Source organism: Geotrypetes seraphini, chromosome 4 (assembly GCF_902459505.1).
Source record: "Geotrypetes seraphini chromosome 4, aGeoSer1.1, whole genome shotgun sequence".
NCBI lineage: Eukaryota > Metazoa > Chordata > Amphibia > Gymnophiona > Dermophiidae > Geotrypetes > Geotrypetes seraphini.
This window is the reverse complement of record NC_047087.1, coordinates 280743612-280768814: the sequence shown is the minus strand read 5'-3', so window position 1 is coordinate 280768814 and position 25203 is coordinate 280743612. Positions and strand designations below refer to the sequence as shown.

General features: G+C 43.0%; 1 protein-coding gene across 1 annotated transcript in view; it reads right to left on the bottom strand.

Annotated features, from left to right (window-relative positions):
* The window catches only part of HPSE2 (heparanase 2 (inactive)), a 541826-nt gene that overhangs the window by 73811 nt on the left and 442812 nt on the right, over nucleotides 1-25203 (bottom strand). The window contains exons 7-9 of the mRNA XM_033941874.1: nucleotides 22462-22555; nucleotides 19785-19891; nucleotides 6995-7109 (exon numbers count right to left, since the gene is read on the bottom strand). Of these exons, the coding sequence (XP_033797765.1) occupies nucleotides 6995-7109; nucleotides 19785-19891; nucleotides 22462-22555 (316 nt within the window). The remainder of the gene's footprint in view (nucleotides 1-6994; nucleotides 7110-19784; nucleotides 19892-22461; nucleotides 22556-25203) is intronic.

The following is a 25203-nucleotide window of genomic DNA, read 5'->3' as shown; positions in this document are numbered from 1 at the left end:
CCCAGATCTACATTACACATTCCAAATGCCTGCTGGTAGTATCTGGCAGATCTGTGTCATGCACCATTCTTGTAAATTCCTTCCAATAGAGACACAGAATGCTTCTTCTGTCTGCCAAGTTCTCTACTTACAAGGTGCAGAATTTATTAGACCAGGCAAAGATGAAAAGAAAACCCGATTCTTCTAAAACAATTTTGCATGACGTTTCTTTAATGGAACTTTGAATTTGGAACTACAGCTGTTTGGTCCTTCTTTTTGACCAACTACAAATGAAAAGTTTTGATTTGAGTGAATTACTATATTGTATGAGAGTCAATTTTCTCTGTCATTTCATATTATCTAGGTTGGCAAGAGAGCGTAGTAACTCAAAATGTTGAAATGCAAAATTCAACACTCTGGTTTGAATCCTGTATGTCTCACTCAAAGACTCCTAGAAAGTCTGCAAAACTTTTCATGCTCAGTTAACTCAAGAGTATTTGGAGAGCATGAATGATGAAGTTATTTGCAGTACTTTATCCATAAAAATAGATGTAGCATAATCTTTTGACTTTAATTATGTGCCTTTTTTATATCTAATATAATAAAACGCTAGGTGCGCATGCGCACTCTTAGCCCGTGCTTCCCTGATCCCTGATCTGTCGCGCTGTGCCGGCAAGAGTGCGCATGCCGCACTTACTACATCACCAGGACTCGCGGAGCGTCGGCTGCCAGGAGGAGGGCTTCGAGGTGAGGCGTCTCGAGCCACGAGAAGACGCGGATGGCAGCTGAGGGAGCGATTGCAGAGTCCTGCCATCATAGTTGAGGAGCGCTAAGTCAGGGGGGGGGGCGGGCGGGGGAAACGTGAGATCCACCTCTAATACGTCGCTGGGTGTGCTTTGACCCCCTTGCGTCCGGCCTGTCCAGTTAGACGCAGAAAGCATGGGAAAGCCACGAAGTTCAGAAGTCAAATGATCTGTATTCCCATGGAGCAGACATTTACTCTCCTAGGAAGTGAAAGAGCAAAGTGCACCACGGTAAGAAGGGCATCCAGTTAGTATCAGTGTGGAGGAGATTCTGACAATCAAAGTACTTACAAAGCACAGTTTCTGTGCATTCTTGAAGCCAGCCTGGCATAATATAGGTGGGGGGGGGAAAATGTAGCTATATTTATGAAGAACATAACTCAGTATCTGTCTACTGCTCGCTGAATAAATCCTTTAAATTGATTAATGGTCAAATTGAAATATATAAACTATGGGGCGTAGGGAAGAGGTGCTGCTACACAGGAAAATGGGGTGGGGGAGGAAAATGCTGTTGCACAGGGAAACGGAGGGGGAGGGTATGCTTTTGCTGCTACTGCAGAGGGAAGTGGAGTGTGGAATGAAATGCTGCTGGTGAGGAAAGGGGGCTGGGATTGAAAGGGAAAAGAAGGGGGCTGGGTGGGTAAAAATGGGTTTGGAGCTGGGGCTGAAAATAGGGGACATGTGAGGGAAGGAGGCTTTACTAGCACCCGTTAATGTAACGGGCTAAAAAAAACTATTATATATATATATATCTTTATTCATTTTAAAGCCAAAAATAAGTGCAGCATATTTTACAGACATTTTACACTTTAACAACACTTAACTTCTATCAAATTATATTTATGACAAATATATATATCATCCCCCCCTTTTATACATATCCAACAATTGCCCTCTAATTAAAAGTATCTCCCCACCCACCCTGGACATGTATGATCAAAGGGCAAAATCAACAATCACTCCTTACAGAATTCTGTCAATGGCTCCCAAACATCCATAAATTTCTTATAATGTCCCTGTTATATGGCCATCATACGCTCCATTTTAAAAATGCGGCATAGAGATTCCCACCAGAAAGTATAATTTAACCGATCCCAGTTTTTCCAATTCCTCAAAATGTGCCTTTGATGTGTGAGAGACTTCATCTTTCCTGGCTGGGGAGAATTTGAGACCATAAAGATGATGGTGCTTCCGTGCCTGCTTTATCTCTTTCAGGCTTGCCTATTGCTGTTGCTGACAGAGTGCTAACCAAATGGCAGCAGTGGCTATCTAAATTTATTTAGGCAGGGAAACAGCCAAGGATGGCTTTGCCTTTGTTGTGTTTGGGTAGGCGGCATGGGGGGGGGGGTGGGTTCTGGTGCCTAACTTAAAGAAATACTTTCAAGCAGTGCAATTATGTGCAGTGCTAAAATTGCAAACAAAGGTCTACAAGCAATGGGTGGATCTAGAGCAGTGGTTCTCAATCCTGTCCTAGGGACCCCCCAGCCAGTCGGAGTTTCAAGATATCCCTAATGAATATGCATGAGAGAGATTTGCATACCTGTCACTTTCAAATCTCTCTCATGCATATTCATTAGGGATATCTTGAAAACCCGACTGGCTGGGGGGGTCCCCAGGACAGGGTTGAGAACCACTGATCTAGAGCAAGATGGCCATGTGGGTTTTCCTTTCTTGCATGTACCCTTGTTGCCAGGGGGAGTTGGGGAGGGGGAATAGGATAGGGGAGCCTATAGGAATCTCACATTTTAGATTTGGGTACATATGTGGGCTTGGTTGGCTAATAGAAGGAAAGACGTATTCTTGGTTTATCTACTTAAGGTTTAATCCAAAGTTTAATCATGGGAGGGATTAGGAATTTTTTTGGACCTGGAAGAGGAAAGGGTTAGTGTGTTTTGGTCAGTTTTGGGTTGCTGGCATGGAGGAGGGTGAAATCTTTTAAGGAGATGCAAAACAAGTATAAATTGGAGTCAGGGGATTTATTTCCCTACCTGCAGGTTAAACATGACATCTATTCTACTAAATTAGGGTTGGAACTAGAACAGCAGGGCAAGAGAGGCCCAAAGCTGTAGAACAGGGCAACATCACAAATTTATAAGTGTTGGAATTGCAGGATGGGGGGGGGGGGGAAGGGAGGGAGCAACTTAACTATATGAGACTGCAGGAATCTAATCTGGGTAGGAATATGTCAGGGAGTCAGTGGGAGCAGATCTGGCAGAGAGTACATACTTTGGGGATGTAAACTTTTATTGTTGAAAATGGGTATACTACACTGGTATTGTTAAGCAAAGTTCTAGGAACTGGGGATGCTCATTTCTGGAAGTGTTGTTGGGCACAAGGGACGTATGTGCATAAGTGGTAACATTGTGGGGTAAGACAACAATACTGGCCTCTGATATTCCAACAGCTTTCTCTGATTTGGAGGAAACAGGTTACTTCCTCTATGGAGACTGTTCTGCTGAATGGGCCAGTACCTGGAAGGAATGAGGGAGACAATGGGCTCCTTCAGCTGGCTATGGTTGCAGCACATATTGTGCTGGCAGCGAATTGGAGGCAGCCTGATCCCCCTGACTGGTGGTTATGGTAAGATCTGTATAAATTCACTGCTATTAAAAATAGCTTTGGAAAACGTAAGTGGGACTTTCAAAGAAGGAAACACACTAACTCCAAATTCTGTATATGGTGCCTAATTTGTGAAAGCAAATTGGTGTGCACAGCCAATTTGCAAGCACAACGTATTTGTTCAATTAGCCTAGTCAGTGCTAATAATTGGCAAGTAACAGCTCATAATTTATGTGCACTGCTATAGAATACGCCTGATGTGCACACAACCTAGGTACCTAGTTTTCCTTGGCCTAAATGGACGCACTTAAAAGGTGAGACACACATTGGCACTAAGCACAATTCTATAAGATGCTCATACCTTTTATAGGAACACGCTAAGTGCTGTTCTTGGTGCCAATTGTTTAGTCACTATATATAGAATATGGCCCTAATTGAAGACAGTAGGGAGTGTGGGCTGGCATATGCATATTTTGTATTTATCAGATTGTTTTGGGGGTACTATGGTGCTTTATTATGGTTCTGTGGAGAAAGGAGGGGGGTGGTATTGTGGGGAGTTCAGGGTATAGGGACTGTATTAGCTTTGCAAAGGCAATTGGGTGCATAGAAGAAAACACTTGTACCCACTAGTAATATTCCTGTTGTTTTTTGCTTGTTTTATTTTGTTTGGAAAGAGTTAATAAATTAAGTTTAAAAAATAGATGTAGCTCCACTTTGGGATCCAAGGACAAATTAGGGGTGATTGCCTTGGTCCCATCTTTCCACAATGGCTCCTCCCATTGCAACTGGATACAAAGCCTATGAAAGGACAGGATTGCAATTTCCTAAAACGCCAAAAAAAACTACAAGTACTGTAACCCTCCCCCTAAAAACAGCATAAACCGGGCTATATTAATATAATCTCTCACTTTAATCACACATGTGGAACACATCATTAAATACAAAACCCATGACCATAGATTAGAAATAGAAATGTGCACACAAAATTTGAACTGGAAACCCAAAGAACCCAGATTCAGCATACAGTATGACATCAGAAAAATAACAGAAATGTCCTGTACATACAGAAAACCTCCAAAGTACTGGGAGTCACTTTAGATAGCTTGTTAAGTTTTGAAGATCTTATTAACAACCTAGTCCAAAAATCCTTTCATACACTACAAAAACTAAGAAAGGTAAGGCCCTAGAGCACACATGTCAAACACAAGGCCCGGGGGCCAAATCCGGCCCGCCTGGCCATTTTATGTGGCCCTAGGTGACTGCGTCGCATCTAAGTGCCTGACTGTGCAGCCCCAGTCCCAGTGGTGCTCCAAGCTCCTCACCATGCTGCCTCAGTACTAATTGTAAGCAGAAGGACCCAGTCCCAGTGTAAAAGCTAGGTTGGAGCAGGGCGCTCCACAGAAGTGCCTGACCACGCCACAGGTGTCTCAGTGAGGAAGGATCTATATCTTTACTAAGACTAAGTATCTTAATAGAAAATTTGGCCCTCGACTTAGCCTATATTTTAGATTTCGGCCCCTTATGCGATTGAGTTTGACACTCCTGCCCTAGAGGATACTAGTGTAAACGCTATTGTCAATACTAGACTACTTTAGTTCTCTATTCTCAGGTATCTTAGTGAAACTAATGAAAAAAACTCCAATTGATACAAAACACTGCAGCATCAAGATTTGACCATGTCACACCATTACTCATAGAACTACACTGGTTACTGATAAGAAAAAGAATAGACTTTAGACTATGCTGCTTAGCATAATCCCTAATAACTTTCCCAGATTAGGTAGATCTGCTGATCATCATAACTATAACAGCCTGAGCCTATCATTCCCAACTCTGAAAGATACGAGACGACTCACAGCAAATCATTCAACTACCAAACAGCAACCAAGGGCGAGTTCTGACACCCCTGAAAAGCATCCCACCATGGGCATGCAACATGTACAACAGTGTATATGCCATTAATATACCCTCAACCAAAAAGCAGTTTCTTATATATAATAATTTTCATCCTATCAAAAATATATTTAATAATAATAATGATGATTGTGAGCTTCTTCAGGATGGAGTTCATTCATAACTTAGCAGCACTAAAAATGGCCTTAGCATATCTAAAATAAGTTGAATTAATATCCTGCCTGCAGACAAGGTGACTATATATATATATATATATGTATACTTTATATAATTTCCCTTTACATGTATTATTTACAGGTGCTCCTCCACTGGGTAAATAACAGTAGTCCTAATAATGTGGACTAGAAATATAAGTTTGTGTATGATTTTATTGTTTCCTGGAACTGATTTGTAATTGCTTATAGTTTTTGTTGTAATAAATGAATAATCTTATAAATTTATTTTTTTTAAAAATGGCCTTAGCGCAGGGGTGTCAAAGTTCCTCCTCGAGGGCCGCAATCCAGTCGGGTTTTCAGGATTTCCCCCATGAATATGCATGAGATCTATTACCATCCCATGAAAGCAGTGCATGCAAATAGGTCTCATGCGTATTCATGGGGGAAATCCTGAAAACCCGACTGGATTGCGGCCCTCGAGGAGGGACTTTGACACCCCTGCCTTAGCGTATGGAAAAGACCATACTGAGGCTAGTGCTGCTTAGTAAAAGGACCCCTATGTTAGCTGCCACATGGTCCCTGTTTTGAAAAGTAACAAAAGCACCCATTTGTTTTTATAAAATGGGCACGGCGAAGAAACAGTAAAGGTGATCAAAGGTGCTAATTCATCAAGAAGTTATAAAGGCACCCAGAACAAACCCTAGTGGTATGAAAATTTATACCTACAAGGAAGATGGAGTAAATTTGTGCATATATTTTGTGTGTCATGTACTTTATTAAAAATAAACAACAACAAAAAAAAACAACCATATACATTGCAACTTTGGTCTTCTCTGCCCAAACCTCATCCCCAGGAATGCTTGCATGTGGACTGCGTAAAAGCAAGAACAAGTTTCAAGTTTATTATAAATTTGATTAATCACTTATTCAAAATTCTAAGCGATGTACAAATCAGAAAAATTACAAAATTTTAGGGAAAAACAGAACAAACACTTAGAACTAACCTAACAAAAACATATTGAAAACAAAAGGAGAGGATGGGAAGAGAAATACAACACTATTTTTTGGATGCCTAATACCTGTATATCCCTGCATGATTTTAAAAAGCCCTTTTCAACATGTAAAGCAGGTTTGCAAGGGAAAAATACTTTATAAATTTACCCTCCTGGTCTTTCCTTACTTTTTAAAGCTGAGGATTTATACTCTGTCTCATGTTTTGGTAATGTTTCAGCTTCAGAGGTAAAACTCTCCATCTGCTTTCAACATGTTGCTTTTGACATTAACTAATGTCTCCTATTAGCATTTAAAGAAATCAATCTGGAAATTTCATTTTCAAACAGAGTTCAAACAGGCCACAAGGAGTAGTGCATTCTAAACTGTGTACCCAAGACTGTTTCTGTTATTCAGCCAAAACTGTATGTTTCTAGGAGTACAACAAGAACATATCTCCCAGAATCAGTAACTGGTGAGAGGGAAGGAAAAAATAAACAACTACCATTTAGCAGCAACAGAAAAGGAAGTACATTAAATACATACTCATACAAGATGGAGAAAGATGAAATGAAAACTTCTTCTTAGACCTACCGGTAAAGGGTTAAAGTTTTGGTCTACAAGATGGTTATATCCATGGGCAAAAAATGAATGTCGAATCACAACGTGAATTCCTTGATTCGCTGACATTCCCAAAGTGTTCAACCATCTATAAAGTGGAAGAGGACTGTGTTAGAAATTATGAAATAGAAGAAATGGCTATTATTTTATACATTTTGATTGTTGAGAATTGAAAACATGCAGATGTTTCTCGCTGATCATTATCTAGTAGTTTGATAGTAACCATTAATTTTACAATCTTTTTTAAATTTGCACTTTTGAGACAACTGTACTTATGCCAAGTCAAGTGTTTTATTGCTCAGTTAGGAGTAAAGCACAGTTACTTACGGTAACAGATGTTATCCAGGGACAGCAGGCAGATATTCTCAAGTATGGGTGACGTCACCAAAGGAGCCCCGTACGGACCACTTTAAAAGTGCATCACCACTTTAAGTCTTTAGAAAGTTCACGATAGCCCATACCGCACATACATGGGTGCTTTCCCGCCTGACATAGGTGCGCAGTCCCTCAGTTAAGATAAGCCAGCTAAGAGAGGGAGATGCATGGGTTGTGAGAATATATGCCTGCTGTCCCTGGATAACACCTGTTACCATAAGTAACTGTGCTTTATCCCAGGACAAGCAGGCAGCATATTCTCACGTATAGGTAACTTCCAAGCTAACAGAAATGGGATGGTGGGAGTGTTGGCCTTTAGGAAAATAAATTTTGTAATACAGATTGGCCAAAGTGCCCATCCCATCTGGAGAAGGACTCCAGACAGTAGTGGGAAGTGAATGTATGAACTGAGGACCAGGTGGCAGCTTTACAGATTTCCTCAATGGGAGTAGATCTGAGGAAAGCCACAGAAGCTGCCATAGCTCTAATTTTATGGGCTGTGACACGACTCTCCAGTGCCAGTTTAGTCTGAGCATAACAGAACGAGTCACAGGCAGCCAGCCAGTTGGAAATCGTTCTCTTAGAAACAGTATGCTCCAACTTGGTTGGATCAAACGAGATGAACAGTTGGGGAGATTTTTGATGTGGCTTTGTCCGGTCAATGTAATAGGCCAAAGGCCGTTTACAGTCCAAAGTGTGCAAAGCAATTTCTCCTGGATGAGAATGGGTTTAGGAAAAAACACTGGCAGAACAATCGATTGATTGAGATGAAACTCTGAGATAACTTTTGGTAGAAACTTTGGATGCATGCGCAGAACCACTTTGTCATGATGAAAAACTGTGAAGGGTGGATCTGCTACCAACGTTTGTAACTCACTGATCCTCCTGGCAGAGGTGAGAGCAATAAGGAAGACAACTTTCCAGGTGAGAAATTTGAGATGAGCTGTGGCCATTGGTTCTTATGGTGGCTTCATAAAACTGGAAAGAACCACATTAAGGTCCCAGACGACAGGTGGAGGCTTGAGAGGTGGTTTCACATTGAAAAGTCCTTTCATGAATCTGGAGTTCAAAGGATGAACAGTAAGAGGTTTTCCCTCTACTGGTGTGTGAAAAGCTGTAATAGCGCTGAGATGGACTCTGACGGATATAGATTTGAGGCCAGAATCAGATAGATGAAGCAGATAATCCAACACCAAATCCACTGATAAGGAAGTTGGATCGTGATGATGAAGAAGACACCAGGAAGAAAACCTAGTCCACTTTTATTGGTAACATTGCTGAGTAGCTGGTTTCCTGGATGCATCAAGAATTTGTCAAACAGGCTAAGAGAGATGTAAGTTAGATGGATTCAACCCGAGAGAAACCAAGCTGTCAGGTGTAGTGTTGGGATACAGAAGAGATTCCTGATTCTGAGTAAGCAGAGTAGGAAATACTGGAAGAGGTATTGGTTCCCTGGAACTGAGTTGAAGCAGAAGGGAGAACCAATGTTGTATGGGCCACCATGGAGCAATGAGAATCATGGTGGTTGCTTCTCGCTTGAGCTTCAACAGATTTCTCAACATGAGAGGGATTGGAGGGATTGCATATAGAAATAGGCCTGGCCAATCCAGGAGAAAGGCATCTGTTTCCAGACGGAGATGAAAGTAAAGTCTGGCGCAAAACTGGAGCAACTGGTGATTGTGAGGAGCCGCAAACAAATCCACATGTGGAGTGTCCCATTGAGCAAAGATGGACTGGAGGGTTGCAGAGTTGAGAGTCCATTCGTGAGGCTGAAAAATTGTGCTGAGGTTGTCTGCTAGGGAATTCTTCTCCCCTTGAATGTAGATAGCCTTTAAGAAAAGGTTGTGAGCCATTGCCCAAGTCCAGATCTTTTGGGCCTCCTAGCATAACAGGAGAGAACCTGTGCCTCCTTTCTTGTTGATGTAGTACCATTGCTACTTGATTGTCCATGCGAAGAGGAGGACTTGGGGGCAGAGAAGATAATGCAAGGCCTGAGGGCATAATAGATTGCTCTGAGTTCCAGGAAACTGATGTGAAATTTCTGCTCCTTGGCGGTCCAAAGCCTCTGAGTCTGAAGATCGTCCACATGAGCCCCCCAGGCATAAGGGGATGTGTCCGTCATAATGACCTTGTGATGAGGGGTCATGCCAGTGTATCACATGAACAGTGGAAGCCATGTGCCCAAGAATAACCATCATGTGCCTTGCCAAGATGGATTGAAGAAGAAGCAGTTGCTGACAAAGGCGGATGAGAGCCTAAAGGCGATCATGAGGAAGAAACGCTCTCATGAGAGTGGTGTCTAGGATTGCCCCAATGAACTACAGGCGTTGAGTTGGAAGAAGATGTGATTTGGGGAAGTTGACTTCAAATCCTAGAACCTGAAGAAAAGAAATGGTCTGAGATGTTTCTTGGACTACTTCATGAGAGGATAAAGCCTTGATTAACCAATCGTCCAGGTAAGGGAAGACTTGGAGGCTGTGTGACAAGGTGCATTCACTAACCTAGACAAGGTGCATTCACTAACCAGTCTTGATGGTTGACATCTAGCTCAGAAACCCAAAATTGGACTAGCTATCATAGAGAAGCCCTTCGGCAAGTTATCGATGGGACAGCTTATGTTAAGTTGGAAAAGGACCCAGTTGAACGTTTAAAGACAGAAATTAAGTATGTGGTAGAAGACGGGGCTAAGAGAAAGATAATAAAGAAAAAAGAAGCATTTTTCTTACAAGAGATGTATCTTTCCACTCCTAAACTTTATTTACTCCCCAAAATTCATAAAAGCCTACAATGTCCTCCAGGATGCCCTATTGTATCTACACGGAACTCAATATTAGAGCCCCCTTCAAAATTGTAGATTACTTTTTAAGAACTGAAGTAAAGTTAACTCTGGAACAACCTCACATCCCCGCTCAGAATTTCAAGCTCCCTTCAATCCTTCCACAAACACCTGAAAACTTGGCTCTTTTCAAAATCTAATACTTCCTGCTCTTTGGTACCCTGTCCCTCTTTATCTTCCTAGCTCCTTTCCTATAACCCTTCATTGTAGCTCCTTTTCAATCTAACACCAAACCCGATCCTCCATGCCTCAGTAGGGTTTGTCCTTTGGTGTTACTACATAATGATTTGCTTTGCTAAATGACGTCAGTATGTTGTTCTTTGAATTGAATATAAAATAAAAAAACGCTGCGGCCATGTTTCCAGATAGAACTTAACGATATGGATGACATGGAACCGGCAATTTAGAGGTATACTATATATTTATAATGTGCTTTAAAGTTGTTCCTTTATCTAATTGAAATATGGAGAAGATTATAACTAGACTATAAGAGTTTTTAAGATATTGATCACTTTTTCTAAATTTGTAGGGGGATTTCCTTGAAACAGCCTGTGGCGAAACATAGTCCTATGTCGGAATATGTACCCCTAGCTGTGTTTATGAGATGAGTATTTATTTATTTAAAACTAAATAATTTAAAAACTTTAAATGCATTATTAAGCACTAGCACTTTAAAGAATATTGGACCAATGAAGAAGTTGGTGTTGCTAATTTGTGTGTGGAGTTTGCTATGCACACAGTTACACCGCTGAGGTCTAACCAAAAGGTTATTTAAGGTGGTTATCTATAGAATCTTGCAACAGAGATAAACCTTACATTTATTAATTTTGAGTGGTGAAGCCTTTTGAATCTTTTGTGCTAACCCAATACCTGCATATACTAAATTACCATAATCTAAGTTCAACAACAATAATACTGTAATAATAATAATTTTATTTTTGTATACCGCTATACCACAAACAGTTCAAAGCAGTTTACAGAGGAAGAGACTATACATATACAGCGAAGATACAAAGAGTAATTGTCAATTGTATTGGTAACCAGTTTTTAATTACAAGGAGGGACAGGAAAAGGAGGGGAGATGGTTAGAGTTTGGTAGTTAGGCCGGGAGGGAAGGGGTTAGAGAAATTTGTCAAAGAGGTATGATTTGAGAGATTTCTTGAAGGATAGGTAGGATGGAGCATATGAAATGAGGGTGGTCAGGCAATCATTCCTTCTGCCAGCTTGGAATAAGAGAGTTTTGTCAAGGAATCTTTTGTAGATACATCCCTTTGGAGAGGGGTAGGCAAACAGGTAGGCATTGTGTGTGCGGTTTGTGTCTGGAAACACGAAGTGGCGTGACAGGTATATCGGGGATGAGCCAGTTAAAGTTTTGAAGCAGAGGCAGGCGAATTTGAAGATGACCCTTGCTTCTATTGCTAACCAGTGAAGTTTTCTGTAGAAAGGGCTGATGTGGCCATAGATGAGGCGGACGGCGGTGTTCTGAATAATTCTCAGGCGTTTAATGGTTTTCTTGTAGGAACCCAAATATATGATATTACAGTAGTCCAGGGTGCTTAAGATTAGGGATTGGACCAGCAATCTGAAGAAGGGGAAGTCGAAGTAATGTTTGATAGTACGGAGTTTCCAAATGGTGGAAAAGCATTTTTTGACTTGGGCATTGGTATGGTCTTCGAAAGTGAGGCAGCGGTCTAGGATGATTCCGAGAATTGTAATGGTGGAATTGATTGGATAAGTTAGTCAGTTAAGTTGCAGGGTGGTGGTCGTTAATTTGTGGTTGGGACTTGCAAGGAAAAACTTGTTTTTTTCTGGATTTAGTTTCAGTTTGAAATGTGTGGTCCAGTATTCAATCATGGTAAGTACAGATGCGATGTGTTGTTCTGTCTCTTGTGACAGTGAGGTAATAGGGATGATGATAGTAATGTCATCTGCATAAATGTAGGATTTTCCAAATGGTGGAAAAGCATTTTTTGACTTGGACATTGGTATGGTCTTCGAAAGTGAGGCAGCGGTCCAGGATGATTCCGAGAATTGTAATGGTGGAATTGATTGGATAAGTTAGTCCGTTAAGTTGCAGGGTGGTGGTCGTTAATTTGTGGTTGGGACTTGCAAGGAAAAACTTGTTTTTTTCTGGATTTAGTTTCAGTTTGAACTGTGTGGTCCAGTATTCGACCATGGTAAGTACAGATGCGATGTGTTGTTCTGTCTCTTGTGACAGTGAGGTAATAGGGATGATGATAGTAATGTCATCTGCATAAATGTAGGATTTCAGATTTTGGTCCGATAACATGTGGCCCAGTGATGCCATGTAAAGATTGAACAGAGAAGGAGATAGTGGGGAGCCTTGGGGAACTCCACAGGGGTTGCTCGAAGTATGGGAGAAGGTTCCATCATTGTGGACTTGGTAGGTGCGGTTTTTTAGGAAGCCTGTGAGCCAAGTTAGTACCTGTCCCGAAATGCCAATAGAGTCGAGGCAGCTAAGCAGTATGTCATGGTCTACAAGGTCAAATGCACTTCTAAGGTCAAACTGGAGTAGCAGTGTGCTATTTCCCAAAGAGAATAATTGGAGGAGGTGGTCGGTTAGTGAGGCTAGGACGGTTTCCGTGCTGTAGTTAGTGCGGAATCCTGACTGGGAGTCATGAAGAATGTTAAACTTCTCTAGGTATAACATGAGGTCCTGATTAACAAGACCTTCCATAATTTTGAGGAAGAGAGGTATGTTGGCAATGGGTCTGTAGTAGGTGGCTGAAGAGAGTGGTTCTTTGGGGTTTTTGATAATTGGAGACACGAGGATGTGACCGAATTCCAGCGGAAGTAACCGGTTGACAAGCAGAGGGTGACCCAGTTGAAGAGTTTGGCTTTGAAGGGGAGGGGGGCTGTTTTCATGATGGGAAGTAGGCAGTTATCTAGTAGGCAGTTGGATTTAGAATGTTTGGAGTATAGCTTAAGGAATAGGTTCCAATCAGGGTTTTCGAAGTGATTCCAGGTCATGAATTAATGTATGCAAAGATTTCTCATCCAGAAAATGTCTAATAGCTCTAAGCTATCTTAATGCCCCATGCTGAGTTTATAATTAATGACAGGTAATAATATCATCATCACTTTGCACTTGCTCACATTAAACGTCATCTGCCATTTTGATGCCCAGTCTTCCAGTCTCACAAAGTCCTCTTGCAATTTTTCACAATCCTCTTGCGATTTAACAACTATGAACAACTTTGTTATCAGCAAATTTAATTATTTGTCTTCCCCCTTCCTCTTCTCCCCTGAGACTCATTCACTCAGCCCTCCCCAGTATCACCTCCCCCCAGACTCAACCAATCATCCACTCTTTCTTCTTAACCTCACTCTTCACTACTCAGAGACTCGCTTATTAACTTTTTGTCCTCAAATTAACATTCTATATACTCAAATATAAACTGACCTGAATATAAATCGCTGTAAACTTTTCCCCCCACAAAGGAGGAAAAAAAGTTGACTTAAATATAAACCAGGGGAGGGGGAGTTATTATTCAAGTGCAGTGCCCTACCCTGTCTTGCCCTGCCAGCTCTGCACCCAGCCCCCCCTCCCTCCCTGTCCTGCCAGGCTCTGCACCCTGTTCGCCCTCCCTCCCTGTTCTGCCAGGTTCTGCATTCAGCCCCCTCCTTCCTTGCTCTGTCAGGAGCTGCATCCAGCCCCCTTCTTCACTCCCTTCCCTGCTGGTCTCTGCATCCAGTCCCCCTCCTTCCCTGCATTTCTTTACCCTGCCCCCCTCCCTCCCGATGCCTTACATGCCTCCACCGGGCCTGCTGCAACTCCTGGTGGTCCAGCTTAGGGCCGAGACAGGAGGGTTCCCTCCCTCCTTTCTTGGACGACTCTCAGAACTTGCGGCAACCAATCAGCTAGCAGCTCTACAAGGGCAGGAGCAAGGAAGGTTGCTCCTGCCATAGTACACCGTTGGACCACCAGGGATTTGAAAGGTATGTGGGGAAGGAGGTAAAACTTCTTAGAGTCGACCGGGACAGGAGGCGGGAGTGATCCCTCCTGTCTCTACCCATCGCTGGACCACCAGGGATTTAACAGGAATGCCGGGGGGAGGAGGGGCAGGAGGTGGAGGGAGGGAGGGAGGGAAATAAAAGTTGTTCAAAATTAGCTGTGTCAGGAGAAGGAAGAGAAGGAAGGTATCCCTCCTGTCCTGGCCCACCGCTGGACCATCAGGTCTTACGACAGGCCCGGCAGAGGCCTGCAACAGGTTCGGGAGGGGGTAGGTCAGTGCTAACCTGAATATAAACCAAGACCCTCATTTCTGGGCCAATTTTTTGGCTCAAAAATCTCGGTTTATATTTGAGTATATACGGTAAGAACATAAGAATAGCCTTACTGGGTCAGACTAATCATCCATCTAACCCAGTATCCCGTCTTCATGGTGGCCAATCTAGGTCACAAGTCCTCCACTTTTCTCTCCCCCCCCCCATATATTGTTTTCTGATCACAGACTTAGGGCTCCTTTTACAAAGGTGCGCTAGCATTTTTAGTGCACGCACCAGATTAGCGTGCGCTACCCGAAAAACTACTGCCTTCTCAAGAGGAGGCAGTAGCGGCTAGCGTGCGCGGCATTTTAGCGCGCACTATTCTGCACGTTAAGATCCTAATGCATCTTTGTAACAGGAGCCCTTAGGCTCACATCTGCCAGACTCATTCTCCTCACGTTCACCCTATCAATTATCTCCTTCTCCCCCTTCCAGATTAACTCACAAGCTTGATACCCTCTCATTCTTCTTCCTCCCATCATGCCTTATCTCAACCCTCTCCCCTGTTGGTCTCCTTTTCTGTGCTTTTGTTTCTGCCCCATCATAGCTGGTGGAAGGAGGTGCAGAATGGGGGGGTGTTATGCCCCCTCCCCCTGATTTTTGGGAGATGAGAGGGGCAATAACCAGTGGCAAAAAAGGTCTGGATTTCCAGTAATGATGTGTGCTAGAGGTGAGGAGGAAGACAGGCTCAGATCTAGAGTAGTAGAGATGAAGGAGAAAAGCACAAGTTTATGGTGATAATCAGTGGGGATAAGAGTTCAAGCAGTAGTATTAGTTACCTAATCAGCTCTTCACTCTTTTGAGCTCCTAGACCAGGGGTTCTTAACCTGGGATCCGTGGACCCCTTGGGGGTCCATGGATGAGTTTCAGGGGGTCCATGAGGGTCAGATAAAAATTAACATTTATATTCACTATACAACCCAGTAGATTTTTCTCTCAGATAGTGAGAGTAGATGTAGTAGTAGTAATGGTAGTAGAAAACATAGTAGATCTGTTTTAATTTGCATATGAGGATTGTATTTTATAATTGGCCATTACTTTATGCATAAAAAAGAATGTTTTTTTTAGATTGTTTACTTTTAAAGTTTAATTATTGTGTATGTCATATATGTATGAGACAATCAAATCTCGATAAAGTACATTATATTCATTGCATACAAAGTTTGTGTTTATGTGACTATTTCTGGGAAAAGGGGTCCATAGTTTCCATCAGATTCTTAAAAGGGTCCGGGATTCAAAAAAGGTTACGAATCACTGGCCTAGACTGTGGCAGGCAGGCAGGCAGCAAAGTAGAGCAACTAGCTTTGCACTCTGCACTGTCACCACATGTGACTGATGAAATACAGGGTGGCCATGGAAAAGTAGCCTGCCTCTGGCGATAATATGACAAGATGAACGAGCAAGTGCATTGTTTTTATTCACTTACCCACAAGTTACAACAGATGGTAAAAGTGGTCCCTTTGGGCACATCGGATCATGTTGACAGTCACTGCTTGCACCTCTTCAACAGTGATGCTGCAAATAGTGTTTGTGATGTTTTCCTTGAGTCCATCCAGGTTATGTGGATTGTTGGCGTATACTTTCTGCTTTAAATTTCCTCACAGATAAAAATCGCATGTCTGGGGAATGCAGTGGCCATAACCCCTTGCTCACAGTTCGCTCCTCTGTAACAGTTCATGAATCCGTGCCAGTGAGTCGCATGAGGTGCAGCATGTTGCCCCATCCTGGAAAAAGCAGTACATTTTTTCTTCAGGTTGATCTGGTGGTTTTTGTTCCTAGGTACTTGTCGGTGAAGGCCTCTTGTGTTTCCTTAATCGATCCACTTCGCACATAGCCTTCCACAATCACTATTCACTGTTCTAGGGAGAACACCATCTTTCTGGCACTGGTAATAGAGGAGGCCTACTTTTCCATGGCACACCCTGTAGTATAGGTTTGCTGTGTGCTTGTACTGCTGACTGTGTGTGCATACATTCTTGTTATAATCCAGAGACATGCTAGCAATCTAAAATGAGGATTTTGTAACTCCATCTGGGGAGAAACCCAGAGTTTGGGAACTGTTGCACCAATGTAAGGTACAGGAAGTAGCTTATTCACAAATGTGTAGAATGCATTTACATTATTCTCAGTGGCGTACCTAGGGTATGTGGCACCCGGGGCCCATCATTTTTGACACCCCCCCATCTATATGAAAAATATGATTTTTAGTAACAATCTACATATCGCACCACAAGAGTGTACCTAGGAAAAGGCTGCATCTTAAACACTGCAGTGAGCACTAGAACACCAACACATACATTGTAAAACTAAACAAGCCAGATCCCGCACAGTCAATTGATCCTGTAGTCAATGCCAACTGAAAACTGTGTTCTTTTCATACACACAGAACAGAGATACACCCTCGCCCAAAATGGAATAATCACAAACTAAAAATAGAAATATGTAGACAAAAGTTAAACTGATCCGCCAAGAAACCAGACCCTGGATACAATGCAACACCACAAAAAACAGTAACACATGTCCTCTAATACAGTGCAAAATATAAAGACAGTAGATGTAAATTTGAAAAAACTGATACATAACAATCACCACTTTATAAATTAACAAATAAAAATAAAACAAATAATGAGAAATAAAAAAATACCATTTTATTGGACTAATCCCCGTAAGCTCGGTCCCCATCCCCGCAAACCACCTGATTCCATCCACACAAGCCTTGAATTGTTTATATTAAAGTATAAAAAGAAACAATATTCTGTACAATTGTCAATTTATAAATCAGCGTCTTCTCCCCACTCTCTTCCCCATTTCCCTTCAGCATCCTCAGCCCACTCTCTCTCCACTTTCCTTCAGTGCAGGCACATAAAAACAAGCAAGTAATTTTATATAATTTTCATTCTATTCATTCATAGAAATTAAAGTCTAGATAATGCCAGTCACATAACAAAACATGATTTTACAAAAATAATTCCCTGCAGTCAAGCCTGCAAGGATTACTAGATGTCTTTCAGTAGCTCTCCTCCCTCCCTCCCCCTTACCTTTGTGGCCAAGTCAAAATGATCTACCAACAATAAAATTTAAAAAACACAAAGCACGCTGTACGCAGAGAAAATGTTAATTATCATTTATATTTCGCGGGTTTTCAAAGAGGTCAAGGCAGATGACTTTATGCAATGTCACCTCAGTAACAACTATACAAAAATAGACAAATATTCCCCCTCCCTTTTTACTAAACTGCGATAGCGGTTTTTAGCGTAGGGAGCTGCGCTGAATGCCCCACGCTGCTCTCGACGCTCATAGGCTCCCTGCGCTAAAAAACTCTATTGCGGTTTAGTAAAAGGGGGCCATAGTGCAAAATATAGACAGCAGATATAAATTTTCAAAACGGACACATTTTGATCACTAAGTTGAAAATAAAATCATTTTTCCTACTTTTTTGTCTGGTGATTTCATGAGTCTCTGGTCCTTCTTCTGGTCCTTCTTCTTTCTTCTCCTGCCCCCCCTTTCTTTCTCTCTCCCCCTGGCTCCCCTCTTTATTTCTGCCTTTCTTTCTCTCTCCCCCTGGCCCCCCTCTTTATTTCTGCCTTTCTTTCTCTCTCCCCCTGGCCCCCCTCTTTATTTCTGCCTTTCTTTCTCTCTTCCCCTGGCCTCCCTCTTTATTTCTCTCTCCCCCTGGCCCTCCTCTTTCTTTCTGCCTTTCTTTCTCTCCCCCTTGACCCCCCTCTTTATTTCTGCCTTTCTTTCTCTCCCCTTGGTCCCCCTCTTTCTTTCTGCCTTTCTTTCTCTCTCCCCCTGGCCCTCCTCTTTCTTTCTGCCTTTCTTTCTCTCCCCCTTGACCCCCTCTTTATTTCTGCCTTTCTTTCTCTCCCCTTGGTCCCCCTCTTTCTTTCTTCCTTTCTTTCTCTCTCCCCCTGACCCCTCTTTATTTCTGCCTTTCTTTCTCTCTCCCCCTGGCCCCCCTCTTTATTTTTTCCTTTCTTTCTCTCTCCCCCTAGCCCGCACAAAGCCATCGTGCCAATTTCTCCACTTCCACGATTCTTTCCCTACCCTCACCCCCAAGCCAGCAGCCAATTTCTCCCTGCTCCTTCCCCGATGTCCTGAACTTCATCGGGCAGCAGCAGCATTCACAATTCACTGCTGTTGCCCGCTTCAGGCCTTCCTCTCTGTCGGGTCCTGTCTTCATGAAAACAGGAAGTAGGCAGGGCCCGGTAGAGAACAAGGCCTGAAGCCGGCAACAGCAACGAATTGTAAAAGCTGCTGCTGCCCGAAGAAGGTAATGGAGCACCGAGGCAGTCCGCTTCTCCCCCCTCCCAGCCGAACCCCCGCTGACCCTCCTATCTCCCCCCCCCGTGAACCTTTCCGACCTTCCCAGCGAGAGCAGCAAACCTTCTTCGCGGCTTTCTCCTCCCTCTGCCGCGTCACTGATGACGTCATCAGTGATGCGGCAGAGGGAGAATAAAGCAGACGCTACTGGAGGGAGGTTTGCTGCTTTCGCTGGGAGGGTCGGAAAGGTTCACTTGGGGGGGGAGAGATAGGATGGTCAGCGGGGTTTCGGCTGGGAGGGGGGAGAAGCGGTCTGCCTTGGTGCTCCAAGGCCTGGCGCCATTACCTTTTTCGGTAATGGCGCCGATGCTGCTTTCGCTGGGAGGGTAGGAGCGCGATAGGGACCGGGCCAGCTGTGCACCCCCCCCCTAAGGCGGCACCCGGGACGGACTTCCCCCCCGCCCCCCCCCTTGGTACACTACTGCCCTGGGGAAACAGCCTGCAACAAGATCGCGCGATGCCAGCGATCTTTGCTTGCTTCGGTTGTTTCCTCCGCCGCGGTCCCGCCCCTCCTCAGACGTCAGAGGAGGGGGCAGGACCGTGGCGGAGGAAACAGTTGAAGCAGGCAAAGATCTCTGGCATCGCGATCTTGCTGCAGGCTGTTTCCAGACGCAACACCCGGCGCAGGGGGGGGAGAACTGGACCGGACCGGGAGCACCCCCTCAGGGCTTGGCACCCGGGGCGGACCTCCCCCCTGCCCCCCCCTTGGTACGCCACTGATTATTCTACACTCCTTTTTCTCTTACCTGTGCCGGTTTTTCATTTGTCACTTTTCAAGTACATTATTGGGAAAGGCACTTTAATAATAGTGCTGCTGTCTTTTCTCCTTAATGTGTCACTTTTCCAACAAACAAACAAATGGAGCGTCACATCTAATTTACTATGTAGAACAATGAAAATGAAGCTGTACTTTACATTGGAAATATTTCTGAAACTTACAAAAAACCTGCGGCATAGGTGTCAGAAAGATTGTTGGTGCCCCTAGCCCAGGCTGTTCCAACTCCTCCAAGCCAAATCTTCTTTCCCGGTGTGTATGTATTCACTACCTAATCAGAGAGCAATGCAAACATAGATGTATTAATATCTTCAAATTAATAATTCAATGACATTACAAGCAAGTTGAGTTGCAAACTGGTTACAAAAGAGGCACATGACATACTTGCCTATGTTACTGCAAAGTATATTCATCAGATTCAGGAAAAGAATGCATTTTTATACAGCAAATAAGTCTTCTTTAACAAAGTAGATACGCATCATAGAAGAACATCTCTATAAATAACAATGTACAAGACACAGAGGCTTCAAGTTATTACCATGATTCTCAGGATTATTGCTGGGGTTATTAAGGCCACTGAACCCAGGAGGCATTCAGAGGCTGTATCCTAAACACCAGTGTTGTCCATAGCCCTACTCATGGCTAGTAATGAAAGACAGAGCCTCCCATGCTGGGAGGGCTCCCTCTAGGCATGTGACTAGGATGCATGAAAACCCACTGACTCAATCCCTCAGTTAGTGACTGAGATATGTGCAGAGCCCTAACAGTAGTGATAGGGGAAGCAGCCTTTTATTAATGGAACAGATGTTCTGCGTGACTTAAACACACATATCATCTGTCCCATTAAAAAAGCTCCCCCCTGTACTAGCACCCCGAGCCACCATCCCCCCGAACCCCTCAAAAATGGCAGGAGGGATGTCCACACACTCCTGCCACTAGAGGCCCCTTCCCTGCCCTGCTCCACACCCGTGCCCTATACCTTAATGTTGGGAGCAGGAGGTACTCAAAATCTCCTGCTCATCCTTTCTTCCAGCGGCACTGGGTATTAGGCCCCACCCCAGTGCATCATGTGATGCACGGGGAATGGCCTAGAGCCCTGATTGGCTCAGATGCCTCAGGCTCCTCCCTTGGGAGGGGCCTGAGATGTCTGATACAATCAGAGACTTCCTTAGGAAGGAACCTTAGGAAGTCCCTGACTGGCCATTTGTTTTGGCCAATCAGGGACTTCCTTAGGCTCCTTCCTTAAGCTCGTTCAGGGCCTTAGGTCTCTCCCCGTGCATCACATGATGTACTGGGGTGGGGCCTAAGACACAGTATCATCAGAAGAAAGGAAGAGCAGGAGGTGTTTTGAGTACCTCCTGCTTCCAACGTTAAGGTATGGGGAGGGGAGGGGGGCCTCTGGTGGCAGGAGGGAGTGGTCATCCCTCCTGCCATTTGTAGGTTGCTGCGTTTGTCAGGGGGGGAAATGCACTGGGGGAGGGTCTGTTGCAGTGGCGGTTGGGGATTTAAAAAAAAAATTTTATGGGACAGATATTTTTTTAATGGCACAAAATATCTGTGCCATTAAAAAAATGAAAAAAAAACCCCCGTTGCTAAATAGCCAAGCAATGTAAGTGAATCAATCGCTTTGCTATTTTGCATGGGGTTTTACTAATTTGCATGGCCGGATCGGATGAAAAAATGGGCGCTTGAGGGGAAAAACACATTGTAGGTCGGTTAGCAGCGATTGTTGCTTAATCTGTTAGCGACGATTGCTGACTTTAGTGAATCTAGGCTTAAATATTTGTTGGATTATTAGAATATTGTGTATTTCATGTTTATGTCGGATAGTGAAAAGAGGAAGCTTAAGGGAAATACCATATAAGAGGAGGGCTAAGAGACAATTGCTTGCTTCTAGATATAATGTATGCATATTTAAATGTAACTACAAAAATGTATATGCAACTAGGTTGGAACAATTACTATATAAGTTGTTGCCTTGTAATTTAGATTTGAGGGTGGTGTGTGACATAGCAAAAGAGATACCACACGCCCTTCGGGCACAAGCAGCTGAGATCTGTGTCATTTTTGTTTACATATAAATATTTTTCATTCTAGCCTTTGTGCCTCTTTTCAGTTTTTCTCTTTCCATATTGTTCATAACTATTATTACAGGGTTGGGGACCCTCATTTCTGATCGGCTGCTCTTATTTCCCATCTTGGGGTTCAGGGTCGCATAGAGCCTGATATTAGAGGGAAGGCTTCCGGGTAGTGAATGACGTGGGGACAAATTTTTCCCTTTCCCCACAGGAACTCAATTTACCCGTCTCGTTCCCGTGAGTTTTGTCGCTGTCCCTGCCCCATTCCTGTAAGCTCTGCCTTAACCTCACAAGCTTTGGACACTTATGATTTTAAAGTGTTTGAGGCTTGTGCAGATGAGGACAGAACTTGCAGGAATGGGGCAGGGACAGGATGGGCAAATGAGTTCCTGTGGTGACGGGGAAAAATTTGTCCCTGTGCCGTTCTTTATTTCTGGGTCAGCCACATGCAGCGTGCAGGAGCTACTGCTTGTGGCTTTGGGAGGAGGGAGCCGGCCAGAGGAGGTAAACACCCACGGGAGAGAGGGAGACATGAATTTGGGACATAGCACAAAGAGCCAATTGGGGGATTAAGTGACTTGCTCAGGGTCACAAGGAGCAGCGTGGGTTTGAACATACAACCTCAGGGTGCTGAGGATGTAGCTTTAACCATTGTGTCACAATAATAGAGTTCCTCTTATTTCTATTTTGTAAACTGCTTTTATGTTTTAACTTCAAAAGGTGAAATAACAAATTATATAATAAGTAAACCCTTGTCACTCACTTTTTGGATCTTGCCAATCTGATCAGAAAGTGTATCTAATAGGCGAGTTTTCATAAAGTCCATTACTTTGGCTACACGGCCATCAATGTAGTAACTGAAACAAAAACAGAAAGGTAATCCGTTGGGATCTACAGTGATCCCTGTAGAACAGGGGTGTCCAATGTCGGTCCTCGAGGGCCGCAATCCAGTCGGGTTTTCAGGATTTCCCCAATGAATATGCATGAGATCTATTAGCATACAATGAAAGCAGTGCATGCAAATAGACCTCATGTATATTCATTGGGGAAATCCTGAAAATCCGACTGGACTGCGGCCCTCGAGGACCGACATTGGACACCCCTGCTGTAGAATGTAGTTCTCTGAAGCTTTCTTTTTGTTTAGCTCACTCTTGTTTGAATTGCACTCAGGTATTTTCCTGTCCCTGAAAGGCTTGCAATCTAAGGAGCTCTTTTTCTAAAGCTTGGTGCGCACTAATAGACATTAGCATGTGCTATCAGTGTTTCTCAACTCGGTCCTGGTCCTTGTTAGTCAGGTTTTCAAGATATCTTCAATGAATATGCATGAATGAAATTTGCATATAATGGAGGCAAGTGTATGCAAATCAAGTTTATGCAAATTCAATGTGGATATCCTGAAAACCTGACTGGCAAGGGGGGTACTCCAGGACCGAGTTGAGAAACACTGTGCTACATGACATAGGTATAAAATAAAAAGCACTGCATTTTTTTTACCCACTAATATCTGTTAGTGCAGGGCTGCCCAAGTCCAGTCCTCGAGATCTACTGGCAGGCCAGGTTTTCAGGATATCCGCAATGAATATGCATGAGAAAGATTTGCCTGCACTGCCTTCTTGGTATGCAGATCTTTCTCATGCATATTCATTGTGGATATCCTGAAAACCTAGCCTGCCAGCAGATCTCGAGGACCGGACTTGGGCAGCCCTGTGTTAGTGCATGTTATGGTTTATTTTTAGTGAAAGGACCACTAAGTTTGTTCATGAAGATATGGAGGTTGAAGTAATTTGGGCTTTAGTGGAATTTGAATCAGGCTTCTCTGGTTTTCAGCCTACTGCTCTAACCATTAAGCTATTCCTCCACTTTCACTAATTCAGGTTGGGGCTTATTTTACCACAGCCATTGCATCATACACAGTGCAGATTTTTTTTTTTTTAAAGTAAAACACAAATAAAACATTTATGCTACAAAGTCCAAATTGAATAATCCATAAACTCAATTGTGCATAGGTCATCCATTTAGGAAAAGGGCTATTCAAGTAGGGTTGTTCACAATTTGGAGTTTATTTTACAAAAGGCTCACTGAATACAGAACATTTTATAAATTTACAGCGGGAACAGCCATTTCACAAACAAACCCTCAAATTGCACATTCAAGAAAACAGTTACAGTACAGTTGATCTTAAAAGGCTTCAGTTGGTTCAAAATATGGCCGCATGGCTGATTACTTTTAGAAAACAACTGATCATATCACTCTTGTCTTGAAAGACCTGCATTGGCTTCCTGTAAAGCACAGGATTGTATTTAAATTATTGAGTCTTGTTTTCAAAGCCTCTAGGGCAGGCTGTTGCAACAAGGCTACCTTAAGGAGAAATTGAAGGAACTGTGTCTGGATAGAGGACACTCTTCTCAACATAGTCTGTTTGAGCTTCTATCATTGCAGTGTATACATCTGCAATGAGCATTCTCATATGCTGGTCCTTTTCTCTGGAATACTTTGCATACAGCAAACTCTGATGAAGATTCATAATAATTCATCAGATGTTTAATATTTGGCTGTTTTTCCCTTGCATTTTATAATATTGATTATTAATGTATTTTTTTCTCTTAATTTTAATGTAAAGTTGATCTTAAGCTAATTATTGATTGTAAACCACTCAAACTTCATGTATAGGTAGTATATCAAATATTTGAAAAGAATAGAATCTCTTAGGGCTCTTTACATCTTTACTTACACATGTACTGTAGACAGCAGGTTTTTCAACCTGCATGAGTAAATACTGGTATTTACATATGCAAGTACTCATTCTATTCTAGCACACCACCAGTTACGCTGTATTTTTTTGCCAGAAATTTCACTCTGCCATAGATCACAAAAACCAGATAATGTGAAAAGGCCTCAGAAGCCACAGGGTTTATTAACACCAGGGCTATGGGTGAGAGCTAAAACTTGATATAAGCTCTCCCCAAGCTTCGATCATCAGCCAGAAAAACCCTTATTATACTGCAGCAATTGTGCTATATGTAAATAAATAAATAAATAACTTTAAATAGACTTGCAAAAAGGACTGAACTGATCTTTATATTGATGCAGTGTAATTGTAAGTGCCGTCCATAACTATTGCCGCAGTCCCATGTGCTGAACAGCTAGAGCTGAACGCTAAAACTGAAGCTGAAGCCTGGTGAAAGCCGAAGCTTGTTGCCACTGTGTTGTAAAAGCCAAGCCGACAATGGCCAACGTTTCACAATAAAAGTATCGTTTCATCAGGGCTCTGAATGAAAAGGAAAAATGTCTGTCCTGCCTGGGTGACTCTCTAGCTACAACAGAGCACTCTTGGTGCTTCCCTGTCTATTGACATATGCCACCACTGTGGCATTGTCCAAGAAAACCCTGACTACATTGCCTTCCAAGATCTTATCGAATGACTGCAGCACCATGTGATTAGCTTTCAGTTCCACTCTGTTGATGGACCATATTCTCTGAGTGGTAACCTTTGGTCCTGGACCAA